Source organism: Pseudorca crassidens, chromosome 20, assembly GCF_039906515.1.
Source record: "Pseudorca crassidens isolate mPseCra1 chromosome 20, mPseCra1.hap1, whole genome shotgun sequence".
Lineage (NCBI taxonomy): Eukaryota > Metazoa > Chordata > Mammalia > Artiodactyla > Delphinidae > Pseudorca > Pseudorca crassidens.
Genome location: NC_090315.1, coordinates 31,645,872 through 31,659,556, shown reverse-complemented (window position 1 = coordinate 31,659,556; position 13,685 = coordinate 31,645,872). Strand labels below are relative to the sequence as shown.

The following is a 13,685-nucleotide window of genomic DNA, read 5'->3' as shown; positions in this document are numbered from 1 at the left end:
GCACATCACTGGGTTTTAAATATTAAAATCTATGTAGGGAGTTCATAAGAGGACTGACAGGAGCAGTTCTGACAGACTGCGGCTTAACATTATAATTTCCTGGTGATACAAAAGCAAATAAATGTACTAGATTTATATTTGGAACAAAGCTGCAGAGTTAGGAAGAATACACTAATTATGATCATTATCTCTGGAAAAAACACAAGGTCCTATTGTATAGCACAGGGAACTATATTCAATATCCTTTGATAATCCATTATGAAAAAGAATATGTATAACTGAGTCACTTTGCTATATAGCAGAAATTAACACAACATTGTAAATCAACTATACTTCAATAAAATTTTTTTAAAAGTGTTTCAAGGACTTCCCTAGCAGTCCAGTGGTTAAGACTCCATGCTTCCAACACAGGGGACACAGGTTTGATCCCTGGGTGGGGAACTAGGATCCCACATACCGTGGGGCATGGCCAAAAAAAAAAAGTGTTTCAAATTATGATCATTATCTTGTAAAATATTAAAAGACCTCATGAAAATGGAGAAGTGATAAGTACAAAAAAATGAAGTTTAAAGTCAAGTCCTAATCCATTGATTAGGGAAGGAAAAACTCTACAGAAATAGGACTGAGGAAGACCAGCTATCAGATCTATGGGTCTGAGTGGATAATAAGCAGAAAAATAAACCATTAAGCCTTTATGCCTCTTCTTTCAAAAATGAGTAAGTTTTCATATAGATCATCCATATTCATTGAATATGCACTGACATAGAGTGATTCCTCATTTTAAAACTGATCTTTCTTCTATAGCCAGTGCTTATCAATTACATTAAAAAGTTGATCTAGAAACAAGAATGTCCTTCTAATGGAATCCAAGGATTTAGAACTCTCTGGATTTACAGAATTGCTTTTTTTAAAAAGTAGTTTTATCTGATGTAAACTTAAACGTTGCACCTGGCAGATGTTATAAAGAACTGCCTAAAATGTAACCAGATGAAAAGCAAAATTTCCCTTTTCTGTACCTCAGGGCCAGCAATGCTGTTGTATTAACCAGGGTAGCACTGCTCAACTGACAAGAGTCAAAGCTGAACATGCTTGGGAATTCCCTGGCAGTCCAGTGGTTAGGACTTGCTTTCACTTCCACGGCCCGGGTTCAATCCCTGGTCAGGGAACTATGATCCCATAAGCTGCAAGGCGCAGCCAAAAAAAAAAAAAAAGAAGCTGAACATGCTCAGGCCATTCAGTCCTCTTAACTCAATGGCTCATCTGTACCTAATTAGATCTTACACTCTACCTTTAAGAAGATTTTTCTGTTTCTTCCGATTTTAAAAGTAATACATATTCATCTTAAAAAATTTACAGAAATCACCTAGAATTCTATTACCCAACAATAATCATTAATAGTTTGGTTTTTCCATTTCAGCCCTTTTGCATGCTTATAGAAAAAAGATACACTTAATAAATAGGAATCACATTACTATACAGCATTCTATCTATTTTAAAAGACACTTGACTTTGCACGCATTTTCCTGTGTTCTTTAATATTTTTCAAAAGCGTTAAAGTGATCCATGTGGTATTATAATGTACAGAATATTTTCTTCTATATACACCCTACTAACTTCACTTGTAGTTTTAGATGGAATTTAAATCTCCAGATGCTAGGCCCCAAAATACTTCCCTTAATATTTTAAACTTACTTCTTCCAAGTCCTCCAGCATCAGCACGAACTTCACTCACCCTTCTGGGAGTCAAAGGGGAGCCAGCAATACAAATTTCATCCGCTTTTTCCAGGTTCTGAGGTGGCATGACCTATTAGGGAATGTTTACACAGAATGCCATTATTCAAAAGAGTATTTTAATTAGAAATATAATAATAATCTAAGGCAAAAGAAAAGTATCTTGGCTCATCAGTTATTCCACCTAAATAAAATCCCCTGTCTTTTCCACTTTCATACTGAAGTTAAAAAAAATTCTGGCAGGCTTAAAAAATTCAAATCTAATAATTGGATACTAAATATAAATTAACCTTCATTACTGATTTAGAGAATTAGACAACCATTTTAAGGTATTGAAACTAGATTAGAAAATCAAGAAAGAACACTGAACTCTTACTCTGTCACTGAAACCTTGGGGCAGTCACAAGTTATTTCTGACTCTTGGTTCCTCTTAGATATAGGGGTGATTGTACCAAATTAAACCCAGCTATTACCCTCCCATACTTATGAGGAAGATGCTAAGTTTAACTGTGGTCGGTGAAAGAGAATTATGAATAGACTATATATTGATATACTTTTATCATAGAAAGATGTTAACATCTTTTCACAAACCTCTTCACACGTAGGAACTCTGTTTTCATTGTCTCTAATTCTGTCCCAGAGTGGAGACTCTGGTTTCCATGCCAAATGATCCAAGATCTGTTCTTCAATCTGATTAAGGTGTTTTACCACCTCTCTACAAAGGCCATCTTCTGCTCTAATGAATACTTCTATCACCTGAAATTTTAAAAAATGTCTTGGTTTGTTTAGTAACAATAATTTTTTAAAAAATTGTTCAAGTGCAAAAGCAAAATTGGTAAACTTATTTAAGTTTTTTTACATATTTATAGAAACAAAAAAGTCAATTTATCAAAAATTACAAGTTTAAAGAATAGTACTATTTTGAAACAGGTGCTCTTCCTTTCACTATCTTTATAAATAATTATTTAAACTGCATGTATGAATTATATAAAATCTTTTGTATAGTGATACATTTCAAAAAATCTTTAAATTAAAAATTTCAAAAATCTTTAAAAAACATGCCTTGTCTATTGAGATTAAAAAACATTACTCAAAATTCATATTTATTTTTTTTAATATATTTATTTATTTATTATTTTATTTTTGGCTGCATTGGGTCTTTGTTGCTGCTCATGGGCTTTCTCTAGTTGCGGTGAGTAGGGGTTACTCTTCACTGTGACGCACGGGCTTCTCATCGTGGTGGCGTCTCTTGTTGCGGAGCACGGGCTCTAGGCGCACGGGCTTCAGTAGTTGTGGCACGCGGGCTCAGTAGTTGTGGCTTGCCGGCTTAGCTGCTCTGTGGCAGGTGGGATCTTCCCGGACCAGGGCTCGAACCCGTGTCCCCTGCATTCACAGGCAGATTCTTAACCACTGCACCACCAGGGAAGTCCCAAAATTTCACATTTAAAAACTCTGAACATTCAGTTTATGCCACTATAAAAATTAGTTTTGACTACTATAGGAGAATTAAATCCATACACTAAATCAATATTAAGAGGGAAACCAAATCAATGCTATAACTCTGTGCTTCTATATAATATGTGAAAAGGAATTTTTTTTTTTTGAAAAACACTTTCATTTAATTTTCATAAAATAAAAAAGAAGGTTGTGGGGATTTCCCTGGTGGTCCAGTGGTTAAGAATCTGCCTTCCAATGCAGGGGACGCAGGTTCGATCCCTGGTCGGGGAACTAAGATCCCACGTGCCCGCAGGGCAACTAAGCCTGTGCACCACAACTACTGAGCCTGTGCACCTCAATGAAAGATCTCTCATGCCACAACGAAGATCCCGTGTGTCGCAACTAAGCCCTGACGCAGCCAAATAAATAAGTCAAAATTTTTTTTAAAAAAAGAAGGTTGCTATCATGATTAGCTAGTGATATGTTTGCTACTTTTCTAAAACCTTCTTAGCTCATAAAATGAAAGTATTCTAAAAGACTTTATCAGACAAAAGGAGGAATTATATGAAACTTTTACACAAAATAGGTCTATACAATACATTGAAAGAATATATATAGTTCTTAAGACTCCTATTTCTTCTCTGCTCCCCATTTAGAGTGGAAATTATTAAATATGTAATTAAAAATAGAAGAAATGTACTCATATATTAAAATGAATTAGATGGCTAACCACAGGAAGTAGATCTCATCCACAATTTCCTCATCAGTTTCAGATTTTTAAAAATACCTTGTAAAAATGATAAAGTGGTACATCAAATATTTCAGTAATACATGGAAAATTCCCAGGAGGCTTATAAGAAAAAGTGACGACCTCAAGGCAGCAGGCCAAGAGCGATCTGTGGAATGCATCTTGTTCCAGAATGCCCTATTAAAAAAAACAAAGCTTGAACATTTAGAAACCTTTATATACCCTTCTGTATGTTTTCAAAATAAAAAAAACTGTCCTAAAACAGCCTTTTAAATTCCTACAACCATATACAGCCATATAATATTTTTATTGAAGTACAGTTGATTTACAATATTATATTAGTTTCAGGTATACAGCCTAGTGATTCAGTATTTCTGCAGATTATACTCTAAATAAAGTTATTACAAGATAATGGCTATAATTGACTGTGTTATACAATATATCCTTGTTGCTTACCTATTTTTATACACAGTAGTTAGTATATGTTAATCCCATACGCCTAATTTGCCCCGTCCCCCTCCCCTTTGATAACCCAAGTTTGTTTTCAATATATGTGAGTCTGTTTCTGTTTTGCATAGTTTTTAGATTCCATATGTAAGTGATATCATACTGTATTTTTCTTTCTCTGTCTGATTTATTTCACTAAGCATAATAATCTCTAGGTCCATCCATGTTGCTGCAAATGGCAGAATTTCACTCTATTTTATGGCTCAGTAACATTCCATTGTATACACAGCCATATTTTTATATAGAATAAGAGAAGTGTAAATAGTTACAAGGAGTTAGAACAATTATTTGTCAATTTTACAATTTTCTCTAAAATTTATTTAAAAATTAATTTTAAAAAAATTATTTTTATTGATGTCATTAAAAGTAATATCACTTGTACAATCTAGAAAAATTATCTTAGCCAAAGATCAATGGTTGAATGTTTATGTTAAATTCCTATATAGTCAATACTCAATTTATTCTATACATGGCTTGAATTAAAACTCTATGTTATTTAAAAACCTCAATTAAGGTTAAGTCTGAATGTTTTAATCCTTGACTACAGAGTCTTACTACCCACAGAAACTGCTGCAATGAGAAACACTAAGTGGGGGACTGGAGGTAAGAGGACTCAGAACACAAGTTTTCTTAGATGCCAATCTTATTCCCTCAAAGCCATATATTATTTTTTCAATAATGGCTTTTTTCTTGGTGGGTGGGGCTGAAAGGAAACTACATTTTATTGTGGTGCTCAGTACATTAGCTATTTACTCACAGATAAATCCATGTCTCCCAGTCTTTTTCGTTCCTGCTCAATAACAGATTCTAACACTTTATAGTAAAGCATCTCTGCAAAACGAAAATGTTTGCTGGCAATTTCTGCATAAATAATAAAAAACACAAAAATCACATGCAAAGAACATAAATATTGGGGAAAATGAGGATCCATCCCATTCCCTACAGCAGAATAAAATTTAAAAACCAACCCAACACTTCATATACATGCACTTCCTACAGTTGCTATTTCAATCATCCCTAAGATTCCTTAATTTCATCTTCATGGTAACACTGAAATTTTTCTAAAATTGTGAAATGAAGTTTGCACATAAAAACTGCAATAGCATTCCATCAAGATTCACACTTTTTTTTTTTTTTGTATTTTGAATAGAGCAGCTCTATGCTAAGACATATGTAATTGGTTTATTATTCCACTCCTACTTGGTATTCATACTTCATGACATCAAACAACTCCAATGGGTCTGGGCATGTAACAACTATTATATTCTGTCCTTGTTCTTATCATTTTGAAGAATCACTATAGTTCTATACTGAAAATCCAGCCTACAAATGAAAACCAAAGATTTTTTTAAAGTGCCAGAAGTCCAACATAATAAAGATTATCAGTCTAAAATTTCTCTCTTATTGAGAATGGCCCAGAAATCAGTTGGTTGACAGAAAAATTGGACATCCATATTCTGGCTCTCAGTCTAAAGTCAAATTTTTTCTTCATATTTCTGACTCGGTTTCCAAGAAAGGAATGCATGTAGTTAAAGTTCAAAGATGAGAGCAATATAGATAATATTAAGCCTTACCTTTAGCACAATTACTGATATCCTCATCTGGCTGGGAATGCTGAGAATATATTTCATACATTTCTTTCAATCTGCTGGCTATAGCCTGGGTTGGATCTCTGGAACATGTCCTAAAAAAATAAGAAGAAATTATCTGAGTTAAAGGTTTTGTCAAGTCACAAAGTGATAAACTATTTACAACTCTGTAATTTCAGAGTAATTTTAACCTGTAAATATAAAATACTTCAATTAGAAACTATACACTTCCCTATTAATCCAGGAGATCCCATAATTCCTTATCAAAGGTGTTAGTATTACCATTTGAATGAAAAAATATTTCTTTCATGGAGCTGTACCTTTTACTGCAGTTAAGTTTAGGAACTTTGACCAGTGCCTATTTGATGTGCATGACCCACCTAGCCTACACATCTGCAATCACTGATGACAAACAAAACTGCCCTCAACTGTTTCCCTAGAGGGCAGTACAACTCTTATTAAGAACTCCTAGAAAAAAACAGAATGAAGGGGTATATGATCTATACTACAACAAACTTATATAAATCATTATTGGCATTCTACATTTTTTCCTCTAAAATGAAGTTTATTTCATTGATTTTTTTTTTTTACTAGAAAGGCAATATATGTTCAATGCAGAAGCATAATACAGATGATCACCATGTGGGCTTCTGTAACAACTATGTCTTTATCTCGATCATAAACATAAATATTCTCTATAAAAATGCAGCAAGTTTAGAAAATTATAAAGGAAATATAATCAATTATAATCCTGGTAGAGATGGCTACTGAATATCATATGCAAGCAGAATTTTATTTATGAACATACACAGAGGTTACAAAAACAGGACCCTTTGGTTTTACCTAGTAGCTACTGGCAATATTTAACTCCACTAATGGTTATTTAAGATTAAAGAAGCTGCTACTCCTAGTTAGAGACTGTAAAGAGATCTGGAAGACATAACAGTTAAGACAGGCTTCTAAAATGTATTTATAAAATGCTTCTGAATTCTAGGTAAACAAGGTCCATCTGAGAAATATGACTTAGGAAGAGGCCATACAGACAAACCCTGTTGGGTGTCAATCACAATCAAGTTTATGAATAAAGTAGACTTCATGAAAATGTACAGGAAAATTAGTCAGCCTTGGTATTTAATGAGTCTAGCTATGAGTGGGAAATTATTTTATGTTTATACAGAGCTTTCTTACACCACATCACCAGAAATCAAATTGGCTCCTATAGAGTCTACATCATTAAATCATAAATTTTTAGGAACAGGAGCAGTCTTGGAGGTAATTTTGTCAAATAAATTTGCCAAAAATTATGCACAGGTAATGAAATTCAGTCTATTGTGTTTTTCACTAATGCTCCCTGATATTCCTACTAGTATCAGACAGATCAAAGGAACTAAAGGTAGTTGACTTCCTTCTCAGGCTAAGGGTGTTTCATAAAACTTAGAAAGTTACAGTGGTTTTACATTGGTTATGAATCTAACTGGCTATCTTTTCAAATCTGACCAACCCTTCAGAAATTTGCTCAGGTCCAATCCTCTTCCTGAAGCCCTTTGACAAACACCCATCTTTACAGATCCCCTGCTTCCCTGAAATCTTAAGAGAGAACAACTGGTAATAGATAGTTTGGTGCTTTATTCTACACTGTCTACTGTTATTAGTTACTATCTCCTGAACTATGTTAAAAAATAATCGAGAGCTATGGACTGAATGTTTGTGTTGCCCCCCTCCTTACCCCCTGCCCCAAATTTATATGTTGAAATCTAATCCCCAATGTGATGGTGTATGGAGGTGGGGCATTTGGGAGGGATTAGGTCATGAGGGTGGAGTCCTCATGAATGGAATTAGAGCCCTTATAAAGGAGACCCTAAGAGCTCCTTTGCCTCCTTCTGCTACATGAGGACACAGCAAAAGACAGCTATCTATGAACCAGGAAGCAGTCCTCACCAGACACTGAATCCGTTAGCACCCTGATCTTGGACTTCCAGCTTCTAGAACTGTGAGAAATTTATTTCTGTTGTTTATAAGCAGTCTACCATATTCTGTTATAGCAGCCCAAGAAGACTAAGATACTGAGAAAAAAAGGGTCATTTTCTATTCATACGTTTTATATTGCTATGTCCTCTAAGGACTAACAACAGAACTGAGCATGCAATTGATATAAAATTATCAATGGGTGAATTAAGGCACAAAGGGTGAAAAATTAAAATAGAAAATTGGAAAATAGTCAACAACCAAATCTTAGAAGACAAGAATGGCTCAAACTAACCTTAGAATCTGTTCCAGTTTCTCACTTGGTGCATTCCTGAGGCCTGTGAGCATGGTGTGGAGACGACTCAAGCTATGTGTAGCTGTAGAAACTGGAGTCACACAAGGGCTGTTACCCTTAATGTACCTCACACCAGTAAGTGGGGTAGAGATCCTAAGTGCTTTAGACTAAAGAGGAGGAAGAAGAACATTATTTTAGGTCAAAAAGACCTAAACTACTTTCAATTACTTCATGAATGGGAATTTCAAGCTAATCAGAACTTTATATTATCAATAAATATTAGTGATTTCTGTCATTATTCTTGGAATTTAAACGTTACACCACCAAGAGCCACGACTATCCATGTGAAATCGTGTGAAAGGACAATCTGCACTTTAGACAACTAAGAAGTTTGTCTCTTAAAAGTTAAATGTTTATGGGAATTCCCTGGCAGTCCAGTGGTTAGGACTCCACACTTTCACTGCTGAGGGCCCAGGTTCAATCCCTGGTCAGGGAACTAAGATCCCACCAACCACTCCGTGTGGCACAGCCAAAAAAAAAAAAGTAAAAATAAAAAAAAAGGTTAAATGTTTAAGATAAGGCATAGTTCCCTATTATTCCTCCTTCAAAACTTAAGCTTGGGGCTTCCCTGGTGGCACAGTGGTTGAGAGTCCGCGTGCCGATGCAGGGGACACAGGTTCGTGCCCCCGTACGGGAAGATCCCACATGCCATGGAGCAGCTGGGCCCATGAGCCATGGCCGCTGAGCCTGCGCGTCCGGAGCCTGTGCTCTGCAACGGGAGAGGCCACAACAGTGAGAGGCCCGTGTACCACAAAAAAACAAAAACTTGAGCTTGAAGGCAAACATAAGCCTGAAAATATTAAGGCTATCTCTGACAAACAGAATTTCACCGTTCCCATCTACTGCTATTTTTGTAATTACTCAAAGATTGACAAAGGAAAGCTGAGAATAAATCTGGCCCAAATGAAATCCATGATTTAACAAAAGCTCATCTAAATAATCAAATTTGGACTGTCCTGGTGGCGCAGTGGTTAAGAATCCACCTGCCAATGCAGGGGACATGGGTTCAAGCCCTGGTCCGTGAAGATCCCACATGTCGTGGAGCAACTAAGCCCGTGCGCCACAACTACTGAGCCTGCGCTCTAGAGCCTGTAAGCCACAACTACTGAGCCCATGTGCCACAACTACTGAAGCCCACGTGCCTAGAGCCCATGCTCCACAACAAGAGAAGCCACCACAATGAGAAGCCCACACAATGCAACAAAGGGTAGCCCCAGCTCGCCGCAACTAGAGAAAGCCCATGCGCAGCAACGAAGACCCAACACAGCCAAAAATAAATAAATAAAATAAATTTATTAAAAAATAATCAAATTTGCTTCACAGGAGGATAAAACAAACATTCTTAGATGCAGAATACAACCTGATGCAGAACAGCCTTCTTCAGTCTTCTTGCCCTTCTTTACCTTTAGTTACTAGAACCTATCACAGTTCTTCCCCCCAAAGCAGACAGATCTTCAGAGAAATAAGTTTAAGTGAAATTCTTGAACACAAAGATATAGCTTAACGTCAAGAATTTAAGCATGAATACATAGGCTATAAATTTAAGAAAACTGAAATCGTATCAAGTATCTTTTCCGACCACAACGCTACAAGACTAGATATCAATTACGGGGAAAAAACTGTAAAAAATACAAACACATGGAGGCTAAACAATACACTACTTAATATCCAAGAGATCACTGAAGAAATCAAAGAGGAAATCAAAAAATACCTAGAAACAAGTGACAATGAAAACACGACGGCCCAAAACCTATGGGATGCAGCAAAAGCAGTTCTAAGAGGGAAGTTTATAGCAATACAATCCTACCTTAAGAAACAAGAAACATCTCAAATAAACAACATAACCTTGCACCTAAAGCAATTAGAGAAAGAAGAACAAAAATCCCCCAAAGTTAGCAGAAGGAAAGAAATCATAAAGATCAGATCAGAAATAAATGAAAAAGAAATGAAGGAAACGATAGCAAAGATCAATAAAATTAAAAGCTGGTTCTTTGAGAAGATAAACAAAATAGATAAACCATTAGCCAGACTCATCAAGAAAAAAAGAGAGAAGACTCAAATCAATAGAATTAGAAGTGAAAAAGGAGAAGTAACAACTGACACTGCTGAAATACAAAGGATCATGAGAGATTACTACAAGCAACTATATGCCAAAAAAATGGACAACGTGGGGGCTTCCCTGGTGGCGCAGTGGTTGAGAGTCCACCTGCCAATGCAGGGGACACGGGTTCGTGCCCCAGTCGGGGAGGATCCCACATGCCACGGAGCGGCTGGGCCTGTGAGCCATGGCCGCTGAGCCTGTGCGTCTGGAGGCTGTGCTCCGCAACGGGAGAGGCCACAACAGTGAGAAGCCCGCGTACCGCAAAAAAAAAGGGACAACCTGGAGAAATGGACAAATTCTTAGAAATGCACAACCTTCCGAGACTGAACCAGGAAGAAATAGAAAATATGAACAGACCAATCACAAGCACTGAAATTGAAACTGTGATTAAACATCTTCCAACAAACAAAAGCCCAAGACCAGATGACTTTACAGGCAAATTCTATCATTTAGAGAAGAGCTAACACCCATCCTTCTCAAAATCTTCCAAAATATAGCAGAGGGAGGAACACTCCCAAACTCATTCTACGAGGCCACCATCACCCTAATACCAAAACCAGACAAAGATGTCACAAAGAAAGAAAACTACAGGCCAATAACACTGATGAACATAGATGTAAAAATCCTCAACAAAATACTAGCAAACAGAATCCAACAGCACATTAAAAGGATCATACACCATGATCAAGTGGGGTTTATCCCAGGAATACAAGGAGTCTTCAATATACGCAAATCAATCAATGTGATACACCATATTAACAAACTGAAGGAGAAAAACTATATGAACATCTCAATAAATGCAGAGAAAGCATTCAACAAAATTCAACACCCATTTATGATAAAAACCCTCCAGAAAGCAGGCATAGAGGGAACTTTCCTCAACATAATAAAGGCCATATATGACAAACCCTCAGCCAACGTCGTCCTCAATGATGAAAAACTGAAACCATTTCCACTAAGATCAGGAACAAGACAAGTTTGCCCACTCTCACCACTCTTATCCAACATAGTTTTGGAAGTTTTAGTCACAGCAATCAGAGAAGAAAAGGAAATAAAAGGAATCCAAATCGGAAAAGAAGAAGTAAAACTGTCACTGTTTGCAGATGACATGATACTATACATAGAGAATCCTAAAGATGCTACCAAGAAACTACTAAATCTAACCAATGAATTTGGTAAAGTAGCAGGATAGAAAATTAATGCACAGAAATCTCTGGCATTCCTATACACTAATGATGAAAAATCTGAAAGTGAAATCAAGAAAACACTCCCATGTACCATTGCAACAAAACAAATAAAATATCTAGGAATAAACCTACCTAAGGAGACAAGAGGCCTGCATGCAGAAAATTATAAGACACTGATGAAAGAAATTAAAGATGATACAAATAGATGGAGAGATGTACCATGTTCTTGGATTGGAAGAATCACCACTGTGAAAATGACTATACTACCCAAAGCAATCTACAGATTCAATGCAATCCCTATGAATCTACCAACGGCATTTTCACAGAACTAGAACAAAAAATTTCACAATTTGTATGGAAACACAGAAGACCCCGAATAACCAAAGCAATCTTGAGAAAGAAAAATGGAGCTGGAGGAATCAGGCTCCCTGACTTCAGACTATACTACAAAGCTACAGTAATCAAGACAATATGGTACTGGCACCAAAACAGAAAGATAGATCAATGGAACAGCAGAGAAAGCCCAGAGATAAACCCACGCACATATGGTCACCTTATCTTTGATAAAGGAGGCAGGAATGTACAGTGGAGAAAGGACAGCCTCTTCAATAAGTGGTGCTGGGAAAACTGGATAGGTACATATAAAGGTATGAGATTAGTATACTCCCTAACACCGTACACAAAAATAAGCTCAAAATGGATTAAAGACCTAAATGTAAGGCCAGAAACTATCAAACTCTTAGAGGAAAACATAGGCAGAACACTCTATGGCATAAATCACAGCAAGATCCTTTCTGACCCACCTCCTAGAGAAATGGAAAACAAAAATAAACAAATGGGACCTAATGAAACTTAAAAGCTTTTGCATAGCAAAGGAAACCATAAACAAGATGAAAAGAAAACCCTCAGAATGGGAGAAAATATTTGCAAATGAAGCAACTGACAAAGGATTAATCTCCAAAATGTACAAGCAGCTCATGCAGCTCAATATCAGAAAAACAAATAAACCAATCCAAAATTAGGCAGAAGACCATATAGACATTTCTCCAAAGAAGATATACAGATTGCCAACAAACACATAAAAGAATGCTCAACATCATTAATTATTAGAGAAATGCAAGTCAAAACTACAATGAGATATCATCTTACACCGGACAGAATGGCCACCATCAAAAAATCTACAAACAATAAATGCTAGAGAGAGTGTGGAGAAAAGGGAACCCTCTTGCACTGTTGGTGGGAATATAAATTGATACAGCCACTATGAAGAACAGTATGGAGGTTCCTTAAAAAAATAAAAATAGAACTACTGTATGACCCAGCAATCCCACTACTGGGCATATACTCTGAGAAAACCATAATTCAAAAAGAGTCATGAACCAAAATGTTCATTGCAGCTCTATTTACAATAGCCAGGACATGGAAGCAACCTACGTGTCCATTAACAGATGAATGGATAAAGAAGATGTGGCACATATATAGAATGGAATATTACTCAGCCATAAAAAGAAACAAAATTGAGTTATTTGTAGTGTGGTGGATGGACCTGGAGTCTGTCATACAGAGTGGCAGTCAGAAAGAGAAAAACAAATACCGTACGCTAACACATATATATGGAATATGAAAAAAAAAAAAGAAAATGGTCATGAAGAACCTAGGGGCAAGACAGGAATAAAGACACAGACCTACTAGAGAATGGACTTGAGGATATGGGGAGGGGGAAGGGTAAGCTGTGACAAAGTGAGAGAATGGCATGGACATATATTTACTACCAAACGTAAAATAGATAGCTAGTGGGAAGCAGCCGCATTGCACACGGAGATCTGCTCGGTGCTTTGTGACCACCTAGAGGGGTGGGATAGGGAGGGTGAGAGGGAGACACAAGAGGGAGGAGATATGGGAACATATGTATATGTATAACTGATTCACTTTGTTATAATGCAGAAACTAACACACCATTGTAAAGCAATTATACTCCAATAAAGATGTTAAAAAAATACATAGGCTAATAAAATATCTTTTCTAATTTTTCCAACAAACTCTGAAAGGTTAAGATAGCTAAAGA

At 36.4% G+C, this 13,685-nt stretch overlaps 1 protein-coding gene across 3 annotated transcripts in view; it reads right to left on the bottom strand.

The window, feature by feature from the left end:
• RBL2 (RB transcriptional corepressor like 2) overlaps nt 1–13,685 on the bottom strand; it is a 51,582-nt gene that overhangs the window by 19,693 nt on the left and 18,204 nt on the right. For all 3 annotated transcript variants that reach the window (XM_067719890.1, XM_067719889.1, XM_067719891.1), the window contains exons 9-14: nt 8,273–8,439; nt 5,998–6,107; nt 5,181–5,284; nt 3,956–4,093; nt 2,323–2,487; nt 1,693–1,804 (exon numbers count right to left, since the gene is read on the bottom strand). In XM_067719890.1, coding sequence (XP_067575991.1) covers nt 1,693–1,804; nt 2,323–2,487; nt 3,956–4,093; nt 5,181–5,284; nt 5,998–6,107; nt 8,273–8,439 — 796 coding nt within the window. The remainder of the gene's footprint in view (nt 1–1,692; nt 1,805–2,322; nt 2,488–3,955; nt 4,094–5,180; nt 5,285–5,997; nt 6,108–8,272; nt 8,440–13,685) is intronic.